The 20,070-nt window shown below is 46.5% G+C and overlaps 1 protein-coding gene across 2 annotated transcripts; it reads left to right on the plus strand.

Annotated features, from left to right (window-relative positions):
• Window positions 1-547: 547 nt before the first annotated feature.
• On the plus strand, window positions 548-19,819 carry BMF (Bcl2 modifying factor). 2 transcript variants are annotated; one of them, XM_066321411.1, is made up of 5 exons: window positions 548-616; window positions 1,951-2,115; window positions 3,056-3,376; window positions 4,315-4,478; window positions 17,916-19,819. In XM_066321411.1, exons 3-5 carry the CDS (start codon window positions 3,061-3,063, stop codon window positions 18,015-18,017), a joined length of 582 nt encoding a protein of 193 aa, XP_066177508.1. In that variant the 5' UTR covers window positions 548-616; window positions 1,951-2,115; window positions 3,056-3,060; the 3' UTR covers window positions 18,018-19,819. The 2 variants fall into 2 exon arrangements, with proteins under 2 accessions (XP_066177508.1, XP_066177509.1); XM_066321412.1 differs by lacking the exon at window positions 1,951-2,115 and having other exon boundaries at window positions 554-616.
• The last annotated feature ends 251 nt before the right edge of the window (window positions 19,820-20,070 follow it).

The raw sequence follows: 20,070 nt of genomic DNA on the forward strand, positions 1-20,070 counted from the left end.
GAGGGGGCTTCACAGAAAGTGCTATCAAGACATTATCTGTATTAATTTAATTCTTCAGTCCTGTAGTCCTAGTCATCTACAGGAAAGAGCACAACACACTGCGAGGAGCTCCTTGACCCTCACACCTCAGCGTTCAGACTTCGTAAGTCAGGAAATACTTTCTAAGTCATTTAGAGCTGAAAAATCAAAGTTTTGCTGGAAATCAACTAGCTGGAGTCACACTCCCGTGAGATTTAAAGCTGGCCCAGCCTTTGGCTGGGGCGGCGGGAGCCTTGGGAGGGCGGCTGCAGGCCGCGGCTCCAGCGGCGCGTCCCGCTGAGGGCTGGCACACGCCGACCCTCGCTCTCCCACCTGGCCCAGGCCGGAGCGGGCCCGCCCCGCCCCCGCGGCTCCACGGCCCGGCCCGGGCGGCCCCGCCCCTGCCGCGCGCCGGCCCCGCCCCTCCTCGCCCATTGGCTGGAGGGCGGGGGCGGGGCGGGGCGCGGCGGGGGCGGGGCTGCCGTCAGCTGTTCGCGGCGCGCCCGCCGGCGCCGGCCGCAGTTTGGCGGTGCGGAGGCGGCGGCGGCGGCTTCTCCCGGGACGCCCCGTCCCCGAGGGACGCCGGTCCCGGTTCTCGGTGAGTGCCCGGGAAGCGCTTTCGCCGCTGGGGGCTGGCCACTCTGAGCCAGGTCGCCGGCGAGGGCGGTGCCGTGGCCAGGCGCGATCGTGACAGGGAAGGGGTTTCGCCTCGGGGCAGCGCCTGCCCCCTCCCGTCCTGCCCGGAGTCCCTCGCCTCCTGGGGAGCGGGAAGAAAGAGAGGAGGGTGAGGGCGAGGAATGAGCTCTCTGGGCACCGGGAAAGCCGCTGATTCGCTGATGTAGGCGATGGCTGATTCCACAGCCAGCGCCGCCCCTCCCGGGCCGCACCGTCGAGCTCGGAGTCTCGTCCCACGGCGCTGCCCGGAGGAGCCGCGTTAAACCTTTCGGCGGGGGGCACGTCTGCGGGGCTAGAGCCCCGTCGGGGAAGAGTTAAAGGCGGCCGGCGGTGGCGAAGCGAGGCCGGCCAGCTTTGTTTTGGGACGCTGGCACGCACGTGTGCGCTGAGCCCTCCCTCCGCTCCCGGCCTGCCGCCTGTCAGCGCGGGCGTGCGGCTGCCCCGGCCCGCCGCTGTCGCCGCTGGCTTGTGGAAGGAAGTGCCGTGGGTAGGACGCGGCACCGGAGACGCGGGGCCTGCCCAGGCACAGACCCGTAGCCCGAGCTGTCCCGTGTCTGTGGATCCCAGCGTGAACTGCGTTTGGAGGTTGTAGAAGGAGTTCCAGTGAGTTGTAGGACGAGTTATCCTTCGCGCTGCCTCGGCATCCTCTGACGAGTTCTGCAAGAGGGTCGGACCGTATTGCAGGAGATCGAGTTAAACTTCTTGCTCTTTAAACCCTCTTTTGTTCGGAGTTTGCTCTGTGCCTTTGCTGCACTTTCCTTGAGGAAAGTGCCCGTGTCCCAGTGAGGCTGACAGATGAGATCTGGCAAGCTTTTCTGCAAAGACAAAATACATTCCCACCTGCCTCTGTGTCAGGTGACTGTGATCCAGCAGAAGAGCTGGCAAGGAGATGCCTGCCTCTTGGGGCCCATAATTCATTTCAGTATGCAACTTTAAGCCATGGTGGGAATGTTATGAGTGCTCTGCCATTGCTGTCATCCAACAAAGCTGCACTCAGCTGTGGAGCTGGTACCTGTTCTGCTCTGCAGAAACTTCTTTGGGAGTTGTGGCTCAGTTGAGTGAACTGCTGAGATGCAGCAACTTAAATAGCCATAGTGCCCCCAAGCCAGAGCCCTGCAGAAACACTTCTTGCACTGCTTGATCCTCTTGTCTCTAGCGTGCTGGTGTCCTGAGTGCTGCTCACCTGGGGGGAGATGGGAGCACCAAGGGCAGCGCTGAACACATCCTTATAAAAATTATTATTAATGTCTCCTTCAGGCCTGAAATTCCTCTTGCTAGTCTTCCATTCTGTTAAATGCTTCGCAAACCAGAGCAAAGGAAGAGACATGAAGAGTTGAATTTCACTGCCTTGTTTGGAACTGGGTGGAAATCCTGGAGATGGATCTCTTAGGAGTCTGTCTTCCAATTGGGTTAGATGCACAGGTAACAGTAAAGGGACTTGTGGCATTTTTGGTAATACTGCTTCTAATTGCTTTATGTTCGCAAAGAGCTCTGAAATAGTGATTTAGGGTTTATGGGGGTTTTTCCCCTCTACCATCTTTGTTCAGCTTTGTGCTACAACAGAGCTCAGGAGTGTTTACTGTGGCAACTACAGAAATCCTGCTTTAAACACTGACACCAGCCATGCTTTTCTTTAGCAGTAGGATGAACCACTGCACTAACAGCGCATGTAGGCTTGAGGGTAAGAGGGATAAGGAAGTCACTAGATTGCCAAGTTTGGGACATATCTTAAGTTGAACTGAGGGAAGAAATGAGAAGTTGAAAGGAAAGTTGGCCCTCATAGGGAGAAGTAATGGAGAGCTTCACAGCAGTGACTTTGACAGCTCCTAAGTTTTGCAGCCATTGGGGTTTCTTAAAAATCTGGCCTTGCAGCATTGTGATTACAAGAATTTTTCTTCATCAATACGCAATAGATGGGAAAAAAAGTGAATGGGATATACCATGAAGTTCAAATATAACAGGCCAAAGCAAAGCAGACCTCAAAGAAGCTGACTGGCCATGGGGCTATTAGAAGAATTTGGGTTGCTTTTTAAAATGTCTTTTCTGTTTCTGTGTGCTGAGGTTGGGGGTTGGCTCTCTACTTGGGAGCAGGTGTGAGCAGAATTGGAGCTTTGGGTGGACTTATACACGTGTGAAGCTTTTCTCTTTCTGGCCTAGCACTTGAGGGCTTTCTGCAAAGCCTTGACCTTTACCACAGGTCACTCACCTCTCCTGTCCATGCAGATGGGCAGCACTGGGAAGTGGGGAAGAGAGAAGGTGTGGTAAAATCGGTTGTATTTTGTTGTTGGCGCAAAAGGCATTCTCTCCTGGACAGCATTCTTGTTGTGTCTTAGCTGTTTCCTCAAATGTCCCTTTATTGCAGGAGCAATGGATCGCCCCAGCTACCTGGAAGAGGACTATTCTAGCCTGGATGGGCTGGACGATGACGTGTTTCACTCTGATGACTTTGGACTTGCAGGTCAGCCTGGTGAGATGACTGCAACTGGCTTTTTCACACAGAACCAGTCCTACAGCTGCCTTCTGGGGAGATTTCAACTATTCCCCCTCACACACTGCTGTGGTCCCGGTATCAGGCATCCTGAGCAGCAGGACAAGGCAACTCAAACACTCAGCCCATCCTCTTCCAGTCAGGATGTTATGTTGCCTTGTGGAGTCACTGAAGAGCCACGGAGACTCTTCTATGGTAAGAGCACTCCAGTGTCACTAGCTTTGCAGCAAAGAAGCTGTCCCTTTAGCACTTCCCCAATCAAGCAAGGTTACTTCCATTAGGGTGTTTTATTAAAGGACTGAAATTATTTTGCTTTAGTCCTGTTTCCTCAAGAAAGACAACTTGTATTTTCTTACCCTTGCTTGTCCACTGCAGGAACCAGACACTTGCTTATTGCCTCTGCTATCTTTGATATTCCCTCTCTCTTTTTGGCTTTATTCTATCACATTTAATTTTACTGCTAGATGTTTAAATATTCACTGTACTTCATATCCTACAATTTGCCTACATTTTTTAACTACCAATGGTCTGTCTCATCCACATAAGAAGTGGAAACCTCTAGAAGTTTTCAGTGGAGAGACAAAGATAGAGCTTTTAGGCTCTTCACTGGAGTTAAAGTTGCTGAATAAGTAGCATGTCCATCCAGTATTTTACTAGTAATTGATGGGTCACCACTCAGCTTTGTCTGTCAAATTCAGCTTTAATTTAGATCACTAAAATCACTAAATGACAGAAAACTGAAAAAAGACTGACAGAAAAGATACTGCTACCTTTGAGTGGAGACAATGCCAACTTGAGGCAGAGATCCTGTAAAACTGCAAAACTGTCCTTAAAAATCCCCCAAACCACAGCACTTGGCTGAGCTGTAAACAAGGAAAAGCAATCAATTTTAAGATCCTGCCACTCATTTGACTATGGGGATCTACACAATGCTCTGCTTAATAAGTTTATTTGAAAGCTGGGCAAATCTTTTACTGTGCCATGTTACAGTATACAGTCATTTTCTGGCCTTCAGGAACTAGACTTTAAGTCAAAAATTTAGGATTATTTGCAGCTCTTTCCTCCATGAAGTGCACTCAGTAGAGAAGACAATCTTTGCCGTGGGAGAATGACTCTTCTGATCTGTTTTGTAGGGAGTGCTGGTTACCGTTTACATGTCCCTCCAGCTGGCTTTGTGTTGGATCCGCACCTCCAAGAGGCACCTCAGGAAGGTCAGCGGGAAGCACGTGTGGAGGTGCAGATTGCACGGAAGTTGCAGTGCATTGCGGACCAGTTCCACCGGCTCCACATACAGAGGGTAAGGTGTCTCTGGAGGGCAAGGCGGGGGTTTACCTCTCCAAGAGTGCTACCCTGATGACTGACTCCAGGCATCAGCTAAGTGAGCTGCTGTTTAAGACAGCAGACTGCCAATAGCGATAAAATGGCAGGAGTATCCTGATGGATTTTGCTTATGCTAGATTCCTTGCTCTTCCTAAAGATTGGCACGTGGAGGGAAGAGAATGTGAGGGATTGCATTGCATTCACTGCCTGGGAAGGGAGCTCTTCTGTGTTAGCTGCTGCTATTCCAGCTCTGCCAGTTCAGCAGCAGTGGGGTTTGAGGCTTTTGCCAGGGATCCTCCTCTTGCTTTTTATTACAGCTTTTATTCTTCTTCTCTATTCTCCTCACCACCAGCACCTTCTCTTCCGTGGAACATGTAGACATCAGTGGCTTATGTCAGCTCCTGGTCTTGGAGATAACAAGCTTGGAGTCTGTTCTGACACTCCTTGTTGTCTAACGGTAGTTCTATGTAATGTTGTAAAGAATATTTAGATCATACTAGATTTGCTAGCAGCTATTAGTCAGACAGCCCTAGCTAGTGTCTGAGACTTGTGACTAACTTCCTCACAACAAAAGACATCTGTAAGATGCCATGAGGTCTGAAAACCACACTCCAGATTCTTCATTTTGTTTTCTTAAAAAAAACCCAACCGAAAACCAAACACCGCTGTTCAAAGAAACAAAATAACCATTACCCCCAGAACCCTTCATTCTTCCTTGCTCTCTTTCCCCTTTGAGTAGTGATAAAATGGAAATCTCAGCCCCATACAGAGATGGTCAGATGTGGCAGAGGCTTGGCAGCAGGCAGCAGTTTGCCACTTCTATGCAAACCCAACAAGGAGGGTGTGTTTCTGCTTGTATATGAAGAAATTTTGCTGACTTCAGAAAGGGACAGAAAGTTTATCTTACAGCAAGTGAGTTTGTCCTCTGTTAACTGTGGGATCGTTTGCAGCCCTCCTCAAAGGTAAGTGAGGATCTCTGTCTTGGTCAGAGAGTGTGTCTTGTGGCTGGGCAAAGGCTTGGTCGTCTCTGTGTCATCTGAGAGATGAGGAAATTCTGGGACTCCTCATCTCCTAATAGGTGAAGGATTAAAGAAGGAAAAGGAAGATTAGCCTATAGAAATGCAGATGGGGCTATGAATGTCATTTAGCAAACCATAGGAATAAAGAGCTACCGCGAGATTTTTTTTAGCGTGTGTTGTTTGTGGTTGAATGGGGCTTTCCCCGGTGGCGCCATTCGCCTGGGTTAGCTGCAGGCTCCGCCCTCTCTCGCCAGGCTGTCTCACAGGAAAGGGAAGGTTTAACCAACTTGGCAGAGGAGCCCTGCACCGAACTGGTGGAACTGGTTGTAACTTGACCCCTTTCATCTCGGGGGAGTGTCCCTATCTGATGCCCGTGCCTTGGAAACGCGTCCAGGAGCGCCCACCCTGCCCGGCCCCCCTAGGGCAGGCGGGGCCGGCCTCCCGGTGCCCGGCGGCGGCTCCCGGTGCCCGGCGGCGGCTCCCGGTGCCCGGCGGCCCCGCAGCCCCGGCCGGCGGCCAGCCCGGCGTGTGGAGCCGTAGTAAACAAAGGCGTCCGGCTGCGCTGGGCGGCGCGGCCCCCGGGGCCCGCCAGAGGAGGGGCTCCGCGCTCTTTGTTTGAACTGGAACAGCAACAAGTTGTAAAGGGGACGGGAGCTGGGGCCTTCAGGCATTTAAATTCTAAAACAAAACGGGGGAAAAAAAAATTACCAAAACCCAAACCGACTCGAAAACCTGACGCGAGGACAGAGTAGTTCAGCCAGTGGTTATCCACAGCCTGACCCTGGGATAGGCCTTGGCATTTGGATCTGCTAAGAGATTCTTTCTTGTTTGTCAGGGATACGGAGAATTGGGCCACATATTGGTGTCCAAAGCACTGTTCCCTGTGGAGTGTTTTGTTGTCATGCCCAATCCCTTCCCTCCTAGTCCTGCATGGAGGATTTCCTTTTGGCTTTTGGCATGAATCCCCCGTGGAGAACCCCCTCTGTCCTGTGTGCAATGACTCTACCCAGCCCGTTGCTGAAGAAGCAGGCGGTCTGCCCCTGGAGACACGTGAGCAGTTCACAATGTGCTGTGGTTTGGAAGGGGCAGTCTCTGAGGCATGGAAAACTGGGCTGTCGTTTATCTTGCTGTGAAACTAATCCCTGATTTGGAAACCCCATTCCAGCTTGTCTCAAACATTTGGTCAAAACCAACTTTCCAGAGTGGTGTCCTCAATCAGATTTAGAATACCACAAAGTTAGTCACACCAGTGTGGTCTTGTGAAGTCCTGAGAGAGAGCAAGCTTGGTTTTCAACAAGCTGTGCCTGTTTTCAGAGCTTACAAAACATTTATCTGTGAACCTGTGAAAAGAAAATGTGTGTGCCTTTTCAATGGAAGTTAAGAAAAGCTTTTAGCATTGGAATGGTGCATCCAGCTACCTCAAGAGTTGCCTTCTCATGGCTCCCGAGTTCTGTGAGATTCTCCAGCAGTTGAGGTATGGCCCCCATTCTGCTGCTGCACAGCAAGGCTGTGTTGACACAAAGGCTGCTGGTTAATGTACATCCCTGGCTGAGAGAGAAACTGAGCAGGCAATTGCTGCTGAGGCTGACATCACTGGGCTGTCATTGGACTCAGCTGCATGCACGGTCTAACCCATCCCACACTGGGAACCCTGGAGAGTCACTGTTATCTCTTCTCTGGGCTTCTGGAGCTAAATGGTATCTATTCTGTGGTTTTTGGCTATACAAAAGATTTTTGGGTATGCATCTAGTAAGAATAAGAAAATTGGCCGTAACTATGCTTGCTTTTGGCATGAACACCACTTTCAGAGTTTCATTTCCTATTAATATGTTAAACAGAAAACAGTAATTTAAAACCTCAATGATGAAATAAAATTTCATCCTTAGAACAGTGCTAGAGCAATAACACAACATTCCCTAGAACTCCATGTCTTTCATCTCCTTAAGATGCTGAATTTCTTGTAAGAAGACTTGAGCAACACTCTGTGTTCCTAAGTAGCAGAGCCTGCTACATGTTGATCTAGATTGCAAGGGCTCTGCAGAATGACATGTGAGACCCATCTATGTTTTCTTGAGTTCTTTACTGTCTCTTACCTGATTGAGGCTGTATAGCTTCTGGCAAACTTCCTAGTTTTATTTTTTCACTCTGCTCCTGGAAAACAAAGGTAGAGTCAAGCTATGCTTTCTGCAAGAGAAGGCAGTACCTGCCACCTCTTCCTTGGTTTGAAGCAGGTGGGCCTTTGCTATGGAATCTGTGAACTGCTGCTGTAGCTCAGCCACAGGCTGTGCTCTGAGGTTATGGAGAACAGAGCTAAGTTTAGGGGACCTGCTGGTTGTTTGGCTGGGATGTGCTTCCCACACCCCACATGCCCAGGCTGTGGCAACAAGTGCTTGGGCTCTGCTTCAGGTCCTGAGTGCACTTGGGTTTCCTTGCCTTGAGAAGGGGCTTCGACCTGTGCCGAATGGAGAGTGTATTTCATGACATGAGGGGTTGTTAGATGGGACCTGAGTACACAACCAGGGATGGCGTCGGTGGCAGCGTAAAGCTGCCCCAGAGGAGCACGGGATTATACAGGGGTGGGGTGGATGACACTGTATATCAGTATTACACCCCTTCAGTTTGATGGGCTCCAATAAGACACTGGACTCCTATAGCTTTTTCCAAATTAAATAACTCTTTTTAAGCAGGCTGCAGCTTTGAGGGAACTGCTTTTATCATATTTCTACTTCATGGAGATAAGATCACTTCACAGGGGATAAAATTGTCTCTTTAAGAGCCAAGGAGTGGTAGCCTTGAACAGTTCTGGGCTCAGGTCCAAGCAGAGCCACTGACTTGCTGTATGACCTCAGACAAGTCTCTTGACCTCCTTGTGCTTCAGTCAACCCATCTGGAAAGCTCAGTTTAAAAAAGCTGAGCCTCAATGAGAACCAGATGCTGAATCAGAGCTGAGCTTTCTTGAGTAAATAAGTGTATTACAAACAACAACAAAGTCCCTTTCCAACACATCAGGAATCCTGCAGTTGATTTAGATATGCTGACCATGCTCAAAGAGTCTCTGTGGATCTAGCTATAGAAAACTTCATTTCTCTCAATTCCCCAGCTGGTTCAGCAAGTAAGTCTTACCATCACTGCAACAGGGTTCAGCCGCCCATGGAACACAAACGCCTGCATCCACACTGGCTATGGGCAGGCAGCTAGATATGTACCTGTTTGCCTAAGCTAATGACACTGAAGATGTCCAGGAGGAAATGTTACTTTCCTTTGAAAGTGAAACATATTATGTTTTGCATACTTTTTTCTCTCTGTCTCTCATGAGAGTTATCAAGGCCTCCTCTGAGACACTTCCACTTATGCAACAGAGAGCCTGCATCGCTTGTCGGAAACTTATTGGCATGAGAGAATGGGTGCACAGTACTACATGTGCATCATTTACCCCAAACTCCATCGGGCTTTTTTCATTATTAAGGACATTCAGGGCATTTTTAACAGTTGCTTTTTTTACACTGGAATTGTTTGCAGGAATCTGTTCTTTATGATGACCTTATATTTTAGGGAAAGCGTTTAGAAAAGCTTCCTGATAATAATGCAGAGACTAGACTATCCTGCAGCTAAGCCGGTAGCACAAGCAGCTCTATACTTCACTTGTAACTACAGTCTCTTTGAGACCTGGGGTATGTGTTTTCATTCATTTGTTTCCTGAGTAGGTCAGTGTGCTTCAGGATCTTCCCTGCTGGCTGGTCCTTACTGCTGCTGTACACAGCAGTGGGTCACCTCTTCAGCTCTGCTTTCCATGCGTCGCCTGTTGGTGCAGGACTCGAATCTCCAGCTGAGGATGCACAAGCAGGGTGAGGGAGAGAACTCCTGAAGTGAGTGAGCCCAGTTTAAAGGACAGGGGATAGGGTGGGTGTGAGTTTGGGAAGACTGAGATGTAAAAACAAAGTTCTTTCAGGGCTACAGAACTGGAATCCTAGGCTTGAGGAAAGGAGGGGGCCATTCTTATGGTCAGTGGAGTCAGAAATTTGGTATGAGGAGGTGGAGACAGATTTTTTTGCTTAATGTTACTAGATTTTTTCCTTTTTTTTTCTTTTCATTTTGACAAATGACAGTGAAGGAAGAGGTGGGCTTGGAAGTGTACCTTCCTCGTGCATACAAATGACACAACAACCTGCTGCCCCTTGCCTAGCACCTGTTTTGAAGTCCTGCTGCCTGTGGAGATGATTATTTGATGTGTAGGTTAACAGAAACTTGCCGGGCCCTTTCACATCTAATCTGAAATGGTATTCTTTGGTATGTTAAGAAAAGAAACTAAGAACATTATGCCACTGTATAAATTAATGTTTCTACCATATCTTGAATGTTACATGAAGTTCTGGTTTTCTTCATCCAAAAATGATGAAGCAGAACTGGAAAAGCTTCAGAAAAGGGCAAGACAGACAACAGAACTTCCATATGAAAAAAATGGGCTAGTATTGCTAAGCCTAAAAAAATATACAAACCAAGAGGGAAGCAATATTATACAGAAATCAAAAGTGACATGAAGGAGATGAATAGACTAATTTCTCCCAGTTACAAGAACTAGGCAAAATTAAGTCAAACTAGTGGGAGCCAGCTCAAAGTAAATGAGGTCATTTTTCATGCAACAGGTGAAAGCTGTGGAACTCCTTGTCAAGGCATATTGTGCATCCCAGTGCTTTATCTGGGTTCAGGGAGAATTGAGACAACTTTATGGCCATTGAAGCAGACATTAAATAAACAGAAACCAGATCTGACTCAGGAAGTCCTAAGCTCGAACTAGTTAGATGCTGAAAGAGAGTACTAGTGGAAGCTATTGCATGTACTTGCCCTTAGCTTTTCCTCAGACAGCCATGTAAGGCTGCTGCTGGAGGCTGGGCTAGACAAACTCTTGATGCGAGTTGCATACAATCACTGTATTTTATTAAGCATATCAGTTTAATAAAAGCCACAAAACTGCTACATCATCCTAATCTAGCCTCCTATATGCTTTCAGCTGTCAGAAGATTTAAATATATTACATGTATGTTCCTGCTTAAAATGGGGCATAATGTTAAAAAGCAAAACTTCCTGCCTAGCTCTGGTAGAGCAAGTGGGCAGAGGATAAAGCTGGGTGGCAGGAGAGCTGTGCAAGCTCTGTGGAACTGTGTGCCCTGAATCCTGCCAGACACAGGACTGTCTTGAGGTAGTGGGGCCACAACCTCAAAAGACCAAGAGTGCCCACAATAAAGAGCATGAAACAGTTTTTTGAGACAGTACAGGTGAATTGCTCTGCAGTATTTCTAACATCAGTGTTCAGTGCTGATGTCTCTCCTGTACAACCCCTTTGGTCTCTGCAGGTTCTTCTGGATTTCCTTAGCTCTCACAGCACTGTGACAGTGGTAACATGCTTTCTGCTTGTAGCTGTGTGACAGCTGAGAAGTTATTTTTCAATTAGGAAATAACTATGGTAATACCCCAGTTATTTTTTATTGTGGGAGAGTAGAAAATGCAGGTTATAACTTGACTGAGATAATGCAAGGATTGCTGATAGGAACCTAGTTGTTCTGCCTCAGTCCTCCACCTAGGCTGGTTGATCTTGTTAAGATAGTGCCATCTCTGAGGGGGACAATGAGATGTTTGGACTGATTATTTACGGTGAGGAGTGTACATGTTTGTATTTTACTCAATGCAGTTTTATGGTGGAAAAGCAGGAAAGCAAGTGCCCAAATGGCAGAGCTCTCCTTTGTTTCTAGCCACTGAGGAGGAATGTCCTGCCAGCCTTTTATAGTCTCTGGAGGTTTGTTTGTTTGTTTGTTTCTCCTCAGTAGCTGCCTCGCCAACTGAAAAGAAATCCTTCCGAGGACCGGACCACGGCAGAAAAAACAGCGATCCAAAAACAAGCAGCGAGGCAACTCCCGTTTAACCCCGATTAGGTTTTCCGTGATGGGAGCCAGCCCCGAGGGGTGCTGGCAATGGGGCTGGAGCCCCCCGAGGGCGAGCGGGCGCACCGACGGGCGAGGAGGAGCGGGCGGTGCGTGCGAGGGCCCGGCCGGGCCGTGTTTGCGCTCGGCGGCTGTGTTTATATCGCTCGCTAAATTTAGCCTCTGACTCATCGGCGCTGCTGACGAGGGTTCGCGCTGCCCGCAGGCCCCAGCCCTGCACCTGCCCTCCCGCCGCCTCCCCGCGCAGCCGGGCGGCCCCGCGCCCACCCTTCCCCCCGCGCCAGCGTATTTTTCCTGTAAAGACTTTCTAAGTGTTATTTTAAGCAAACCCCGAGGCAGACTTTAATCACTAGGGGGGGTCTCCGCAGCACTGAGCAGTTTTGGGAGCACCTCCCTTCTGCTGGTGAAGGAATGGGTGCCAAATACAGGTCAGGGGGTCCCGCGGCCCGCGCAGGGCAGGCGATGAACACCGGGAGCTGTGGAACAGCTCTGTCCCGTCACACGCAGATTCAGTCAATAAACCCGTAAAAGGGTCAAAAACTTAAAGCTGCCGGCCGTGGCTGCGCGATGTGGGCTGTCGTCTCCTGGGCATCTCTTCCAGCACCCTCACACGCACACAGACTCCCAGAGCACGGGGGCGAACCGTGCCAGGCCCCGCGTCACAGGTACAGAGGGGTATCAGTGCGGCTCCGTGGAAATGTGGGATCTTTATTTACCGTATTTGTGGCAAATAAGCCAGCGTGCCCCTCGGGATGGGGAAGGAGGGGAAGGCCGGGGGCCTGGGAACGCGGTGGCCGGTGGTTGCCCTTCCCAGGTTGCCGTCAGCTGGCTGTTGCCATGGCGGCTGTCTGCTTCCCCTTCCTGCCCGCGCTGGAGAGGAAGGCGCGAGTGGCTGCGTGTTTGTTTTTAAACTACCAGAAAGTTGAGAAAGGGCTCACCTGCGCAGCTGCGCCGGCAGCAGGTTTAGGGCAAGAGCCGTCGCTGTTGGCTGCTCAGACGCAGCGCCTCAGCCCGTGCCCTCTCCCGTGCTTGGGCTGGACAGCCCGTACAGGGGTATCGGGGGTCTCCTGCAGCCTGCACCCCTTCGGCTCTGCCCAGTACTGTCTGTCTTCTCTCCGTAAACACACGTGTTGCTTATCTTGTTGCAAAGCCTGATGGAGGCTCATGAGAAAGGAAGCAATACTTGAGATGATGCCTCCCTTTAACTGCAAGTTTAGGCCCATGTAAGGGTTATTGCAAGACAGAAAGATGGAGTTTCCCGAGGAAGATCTCCTATCCTCTCGTGTCACCATGAGAAACCATGTGGCTGAGCTCCTCTTTCATTTTATTCCCTCTGTTACTGCCTCTTTTTTTCTCTGCTGGTTCTACACACACATTATACTTTGGTCATTAGGAATCACAGCTGGAAAGATTTGTATTTTATTTCCAATGGCCTGCATTTCTCTCTCCAGTAGGGGACACCTTCTGTAACCTCTGTTGCCTTGGGGGCTGTGACTTTCTAGTCTTTCTAAGCTAAAGCGTATTTTGTGGTAGCACAATATGCCTCCAGCCACCTGGCAGCCAAAACAGCCTTCAGCGATGAGTCAGCAACTGCTCCCGGTGTGCAAGTATTTTTGTATTCGGTGAATAAATACAATCCCAACAACTTGTTGCTAATACTTGTATTAGTCATTAAGGGAAGAAGAATGTTTTTATGTACACATATGCCATTATTCTTCTTTTGTTCTCACAACACCATTTAGGGCCATATTAATCCTTCTAGTTAAGATGGGATCAGAATATGACCCTTAATTGTCTGGAAGCTATAAAGCAAAGTCAGAAGCTGCCCATGAGATCAAGAGGATAGAGAGAGTGTACAAGACAGACCCACATACAACATATGTATATGACAAGCATATTTACTTTTTTAAACAGGGATGTTAATGGCATTTGTATATCAAATGTAAAAATGAGGCTTATTAATCTGTTAAATATTTATGCTCATGCATTCAAGGAGCTGGGTCAAAGGGACAGCATTTTCTTTGAAGTGCATCACCTGTCCTGATCTTCCCTTTGATCACCCTGTGCAAGGGCTTGGTAGGAGTACAAAAGGTTTTGACATCTGGGCTGCTATTTGCCAGATATGTGTCTGTATGCTTACAGTGTGAAACATGTATTAGGAATTAATTATGGGGAAGGAATAAGGGCCAGGTCAGTCATGTCATGTTCCTCTTTCATTTGCTTCCAGTAAAAGTCTTGCTGTTTTTTTTTGTATGTATGTGTTTGTTTACAAGTAGTCTGGCTTTTGGTTCAGCACAGTTCATGGAAGTGGCTTCACTAATGTACTGTTGCTGCAGAGGACACTTTTCCTGTAAAATGGCCTTTCCTTGTGACTCATTGAAGCATTCATGCTAATGCTTCAGACAGACAGTCTCTTAAGGATATCCCCTTCAAAAAGCAGCAGCTGCAATAGGAAATGGTTTTATGTGTTTCCAGCTTTGTGTTGACTTACTGTATTCACAAGTCAACTCTTCTTTAGTTACAGTTAGTATAGAGGGCAAAAGGGACTTCTTTCCTTCTTGGGAGGAATAACCCTCAAAAGGGTTGTTTTGTTGCTCCTACACAGAGGTGGCAAAGTGTTCATCCTTGGTATTTCTGTGCTGTAATGACTCTGAGCATTGAGTTATTTTGATAAAGGGCAAATCCGCCTAGTGAAGCTTAGGGAAATTATACACCAGTGTTGCAATAGTTACAAATTTTAGAAAAATGTCCCAAAACATATCACATTAAAAAAATATATATGCCAGATTCATGGAATCACTCTTCTGGGTTTTCTGTCCATCCTGACAGATAAATTATACCACACCAAAAACCCCTCAATCTTGAAATACTTAATAATTTTGGTCTTGGCTGAAGCAAATCTGGGGGAAAAGACACAGAAACTTGTGAAAAGGACATTTTTAGTTCTTTCATAAATTGTTTACTGCACATAATATCTGCCATTCCATTCTGTGTCTCTTGTCCCATGCTGAATTAGTACCAAAGAAAGCAGATCAGCCCAGAAGTAAAGCTATAAGCTCCTAACCCCATTAGCTAGGCTTGCTGCTGAAGCAGGTAGTCCCAGCTTACGCTTCTCCACAGGTCATCATCTTTCTGTTGTCTTGACACAAACATCAGTCTGACTACACAATGCCATGGAACAGATAATTTAACAGGGTGACCTGTTAAACAGTAAGGACAGCTTCTTCATCAGATTAGTTCTGGCCTTGATCATTGTGCTGCTCTAATTCACTTTCCAGCACTGCTGTGAGAAGAGAACAGTGTGAGTGGGCTGCTCCAGTATGTGGGCCAGTGAAAGTGTGTGTGGGATCACACCACCATGGAAGAAAATGCTGGCTGAATACCGACCTAGGGAAGTACAAGCAAGCCCTAGGTCTAGGAATGAAACCTGGAAAGCTTCCCTCAATGTAGTGCTCTAATTTTTTACTTCAAAACAAAATGGTGGCAACATTCCTAAAAAAGTTACTTGAGATGTTACGCTTCTTATAAGCAAGGGGAACCAAGGGTAAAATGTTTCCTATTTTGCTTTTGCATGGGAATCTCCTTAAGTGTATTAGGCAAATACGGGAAACAATTTTAATTGGAAAAGGAAAAAAAATGCTGTACCAAAAAGTGACTTCAGGAGGCAGTGAAATAAACATAATAGAATATAAACTAAAATACGTAACAGAGTTTTTCTCAGTATTTGCCTTATTACATCCCACTGATTCTCTTGCAAGCCTGTAAACCATCATAAAGTACAGTTCTAAAACTCTTATTTACCAAATAAAACCAAAACTCAGTATCTTCTTCACAAAGTTCCCTCCTTAAAAAAAAAAAAAAGAGGCATATGAGCTCAGTCCTCCCACTGTTTTTTTCAGAACATGGCCTCCTTTACCTATCACTGGAAAGAGCAGATAATCCTTTTCTCCTGAGGTGAGGTATAAAACTTGAGGAGGCAGAATAATTAGAAACCTGTTATCATATGAGAAGCACAAAGCAACCTCCTACATGAAGGCGGACATTAATATGGGGGTTCTTACATGTGTTTTTCCTCCCAATAGTGTGAAAGAGTAAAAGTGTGCATGCCAGATCAGCATTCCTCTTGTGTGCCCCCAAATTAACCCACTTTATAAAATTCCATGAGAGTTTCCATTAGAGAGGCTCTGCCAATAAAGCTGAGATGCATTTTAAGCTTAGGATTTCTGTACCAATTTTTAAACATCCTTTTGCATTTCCCTTACTAAGTCTCTATAAGACAATTTTTTACTCTCTTGTCTGCCAATAGAATAAAATAATCTAAGAAAGCAGATTGTCTTCAGAGCATTTGCAATATGTTTGTCCACTATGCTCTCCTAGCATAATTCCTTGCTCGTGGAAACTGCAGAAGATGACTTTGTTCTTGCAGGCCACTTCATTGACATCTTACCCAAAGATCTCTCTTTAAGGAACCTGCCTAAGCTGTAATAGCTTGATAAAACAACGGTATCTTGATGTCATGAGGATGTTGAGGTTCTTTGTGCATGTTTGGGCACTTTTAGGAGTGTAGCTGTATGGAGGAGAGTGAGAAGAATCTCTTGAGTTTGATGAGGAATGGCAAACCTGGTCAAACTGAGATGCGAGTAACAAAACAAAAAACATCTTGCTTTTTGAGTCCAAATTAGTAGTTTTTACTCAGCCCTACAGGATGGTTTATAAAACCTACCAATGCCTGTGCAATCAGTAAGGACTGAACCCAGGATGAATTGGTTTGAAATAAATAATAGCAGGCTCTAGAGCCACTGCCTACAGGTTATGCTACAAACATAGTGCTCTTGAAATGTTTGGTGGGATCTGTGTGAACTCTTCCAAATCCATTTCTTCTTCTTGTTAAATCTTGAGGGCAAGAATAGCAACACAGTACTCTTGAAATATGTGGTGGGATTTTTGTGAATTCTTCCAAATCCATTTCTTCTTCTTGTTAAGTATTGAGGGCAAGAATAATGACCCACTGCTAAGATGCAAGATGAACACAGGTTTTCTGGAAGCCTGTTTTGTGCTTGTCATTCAAATGGCAGAGATCTACTCACACTGGAATATGAACATAATTTAATGGCTATCTGGAAAGGCTTTGAAGAGCTGTCTATTGACACATCTCCAATACACCAACTCCAGTTGCAACTCTCTTATTTGTGATTATGTAAAAGATGCCTTGCAACTGTGTTGTTCTGCCCCGTTGGGCTAATCTGAGTTGAAACATCTTGTTCATATAATGTGCTTCAGTGCTCTTTTATGAACTCCTGTGTACTGAGGCAAAGTTGTGTGAAGCCAGTCTTCTGTTTCCTCATCTGCTGGCGACTGGGGAGGAGAGCAGGGGGCGGAGATTTGGGCTGGTTTGTTTTGTTTTCCAGAAATGATCATGCCTGCTTAGCAAATATGGAATTCTGGAGGAGAAAATGAAGACTGACTTCTAATAGAAGGTCGGTTATTGAGGTGAAATAGTATCCCAGACTGGGCAATGTAAAGAGAAACCCACCTGTTTCTATGAGATGCCATTAAAGTGCAGGAAGGTGGGGGTATAATCAGAGCCACTTTTGCAGGGGTGATTACATATAACAAAAGGAGGAACAGCGTCCCTGTCCCAAAGCTGTATTATGTAGTCTGGTGTCCCCCTGAAACTCAACTCCCATGTTTCTTCCTTGACAATGGGACCTGAAATAACCTCTTGGTTTTGGTTTTTTGTGTGTTTTCAAGTATGTTCTTGCTTAAGGTTTAATTGGCTCCAGTCAGTAGGAAAGGGCTCCAAGGCTGATTATTTATGGCTTACTGTCAAAAGTGGCTATAAAAAGGGCAGTATTATCTTGGAGATGCTGGGAAGGAAAATGTGGTGGGGGGAGGGTGGGGGAGTGTGTGTGTGCACGAATGTGTTTTCTTGTACTAGATGAAATCAGAGTTTTGCTGTCTCAGCAGTGTGGTTTAAATTGAAGATTAACCCTTTGACCTTCACGGTGTCAAATCACTTACAGATGGATCACCAGTTATATTTTTTTCTTTTTTTTTACTTTCGGGGTGAAGGGGGGCTTTTTTTTTTTTTTTTTAAAAAAAAGGTTGTTTGTTCATGCAGCTGGGGCTTTTGAAAGGCTCAGAAGCCAATCTGATTAAAAACAGCACTTGGCTAAACTCTGCGAAATCCTACAAGCAAAAAAAAAAAGTTTAATCCTCTTGTGCACAATGCATAAAGGGTCTGCTCTTTTCTTTTTGTAATGTTAGAGCTACAATTATTTCTGGAGAACTTATCATTTCCCTCTCTCCCCTCATCCCTTGCTGCACCCCCTTGTTATGCTGATGGGATTAAAGTGTCTGCTCTTGAAAAGTGTAACTGAGTTGTTATTGGAAAAGAGAAGTGGTATGTTGCAATTTTAGAAATATAAATAACCTCGCTTTAACTGTTCTTCTCTACAGCATCAGCAGAACAGAAATCAAGTGTGGTGGCAGCTTTTTCTCTTCCTACACAACTTGGCCTTAAACACGGAGGTGAACAGGAACCACACTGGGCAGAGGTGAGCTTCGCCCGCCTGTTTCAGGCCACATCCAGTCTGCAGGGAGCACTGAACAAACACTGGTTCGGGGGCGAGACATTGCACACCGCCGGCCGGATGTGAGGACTCTGACTTTCTGATACTCGTCTTCAAGTCTGGGTGTTTTTACGGACTCTTCTTTGCTGCTGCCTGCCTCACGAGGCAGGGAGCTCTTGTCCAACACTGTCGAAGGAAAGCCAGAATGTGGGTGTGTTTGGTAAAGCTTGCTGCTGGTTCCCCGCACCGGTGACCTCTGTGCAAGGGAGGCAGGTATTAGACTGACGGCTTCCTCTGCCCTGTGTAGTAGTGGATGGTAGAGTGCAGGAGTGTCATTTTGGCTGCTAGTTAAAAATGATGCCTGGGATTGATGACTAAACATACTTTGGGTGTCTTCCAGAGCAGAAATGCTCAGTTCCTCCACATTTTTAGCAATGAAAAATGTTTAAGAAGCTTGGATCCATCAAGTTACTTGTTTTATTCATTGGTTACTGTTTATTTCATTGCACCCTATGTGAGAGAAAGTCACAAAGAAATCTGACCTCTCCAGCCATTCAATTGGGCACCGCTTGCACCTCTCTCACAAGAAATTGTTCTTTGTCATTGCCATCAATTAAAAAAAAGTCAGTAGAACAGTCTGGAAAAGGAACCTTCTTGGAGTTGCTGGTGGCTATTAGCTTCTGCCACTGCCTGCTTTCAGTTCAGTGTTCTCAGTGTCCATGAGCCAGCAGGAAGCCAAAACCCATGGAATATGGCACAAGTGTCATTCTTCTACAATGCTAATGTATATGGTTTTAGTAGTTTTATGATGGGTGTTTATTTTATTTTGATTTTCTTTTCTCTTACTATAACGTGGTTGGTCAGGACAGCTTAGATCCCAGGCATCCAATAATTTTACTTCAGGATGTGACAGGGAAATTAATTCGCATCTAGTCTTATATGTACACTGTACAAGCAGTCTGTCCATTACTCTGGTGTGTAGTGTTTGGAGGCTGCTGTAAGCATATACTGACTAGCAGCAGTAAGGTTATTTCAAGGGAGATCTTCTATCAGTTCCCAGTTTGTATGCACTCAGAGGTTTGTCCATATGGCTGACACTATTGGACCAGCACAGGGAAACTACCACACCAAAAGGAAGTAGCCTTAAATATACTTACTTCACAGACCCAATGACAACTAGGGTAAAACATGAACAGGGAAGCAATACAGACCTTATTATTTTTTCTGAAAATTTCCATATTGCCACTGCACCTTGCTGTAGGTCTCAGATGCTACAACCAGCTTGAGGAAGAGCTGTCCAGAGATCTGCTCTTCAGTTGTGTTAGAAACGTCCACTGCAGGTGTTGAGAAATTCTTCTGCTCTTGATCCACTCTGAAAAATACGCATTACTGTACGGAAGAGTAGTTTACTTGCACATATGCTTTCCTTCTCCACCCCTGTTTGCATATTTGTTTCTATTTCCTGCTTTCTCTGGTATTTGTGTAATCTCATCATTGCACTGTAGTGTCTGGTAACAGTTTGCTGAACTCAGTTAAATTTGGACCTTCTTGCTTTCCCCCAGCCCCATTCCCGTTGATTTTCATTCTGCTCTACTGTGGCAAAATGTACTTTAGCTTCCTGAAAGAGGATCCCAAGTCTTTTTCACCATCATATATTCACAGGCACTCTCTTGAAACATGAGGAGAGAGTTTACGCGAGAAAAGCTTTTTTTTTCTCCTTTTGTGTTATTTTTCTAGCTAGAGCTAGAGTAATATGTTTGTCCATGATGGTTAATAATTCATATAAATGAATCTCAAGTAATATTTTTGGGGGTGGGTTTTATGGAGTGGGAGGGTTTTTTTTAGGAGGGGAGATTGTTTTTGGTTTTGTGTTGTTCCTTTAAGCATGTGCACTACAGAGTTACCCAGAGTGATCTAAGTGATAGCTGTTGCTGACTATGCTGCAGCAGGATGGAAGCTGCTCTCTGCCCATGCTGCCAGAGATGAGGCTTTCCATACTTTGCTTTGCACAGTCTGCTTGATGTAAACGCCGATCATTGGAG

Source organism: Sylvia atricapilla, chromosome 6, assembly GCF_009819655.1.
Source record: "Sylvia atricapilla isolate bSylAtr1 chromosome 6, bSylAtr1.pri, whole genome shotgun sequence".
Taxonomy (NCBI): domain Eukaryota; kingdom Metazoa; phylum Chordata; class Aves; order Passeriformes; family Sylviidae; genus Sylvia; species Sylvia atricapilla.

Excerpts from the sequence above, each read along its gene's own strand:
- BMF (XM_066321411.1), top strand. The coding sequence starts at position 3,061 with ATGGATCGCCCCAGCTACCTGGAAGAGGACTATTCTAGCCTGGATGGG. Across the intron at positions 3,377-4,314 it reads GCCACGGAGACTCTTCTATG|GGAGTGCTGGTTACCGTTTA; the intron begins GTAAGAGCACTC and ends TCTGTTTTGTAG. Across the intron at positions 4,479-17,915 it reads ACCGGCTCCACATACAGAGG|CATCAGCAGAACAGAAATCA; the intron begins GTAAGGTGTCTC and ends TCTTCTCTACAG.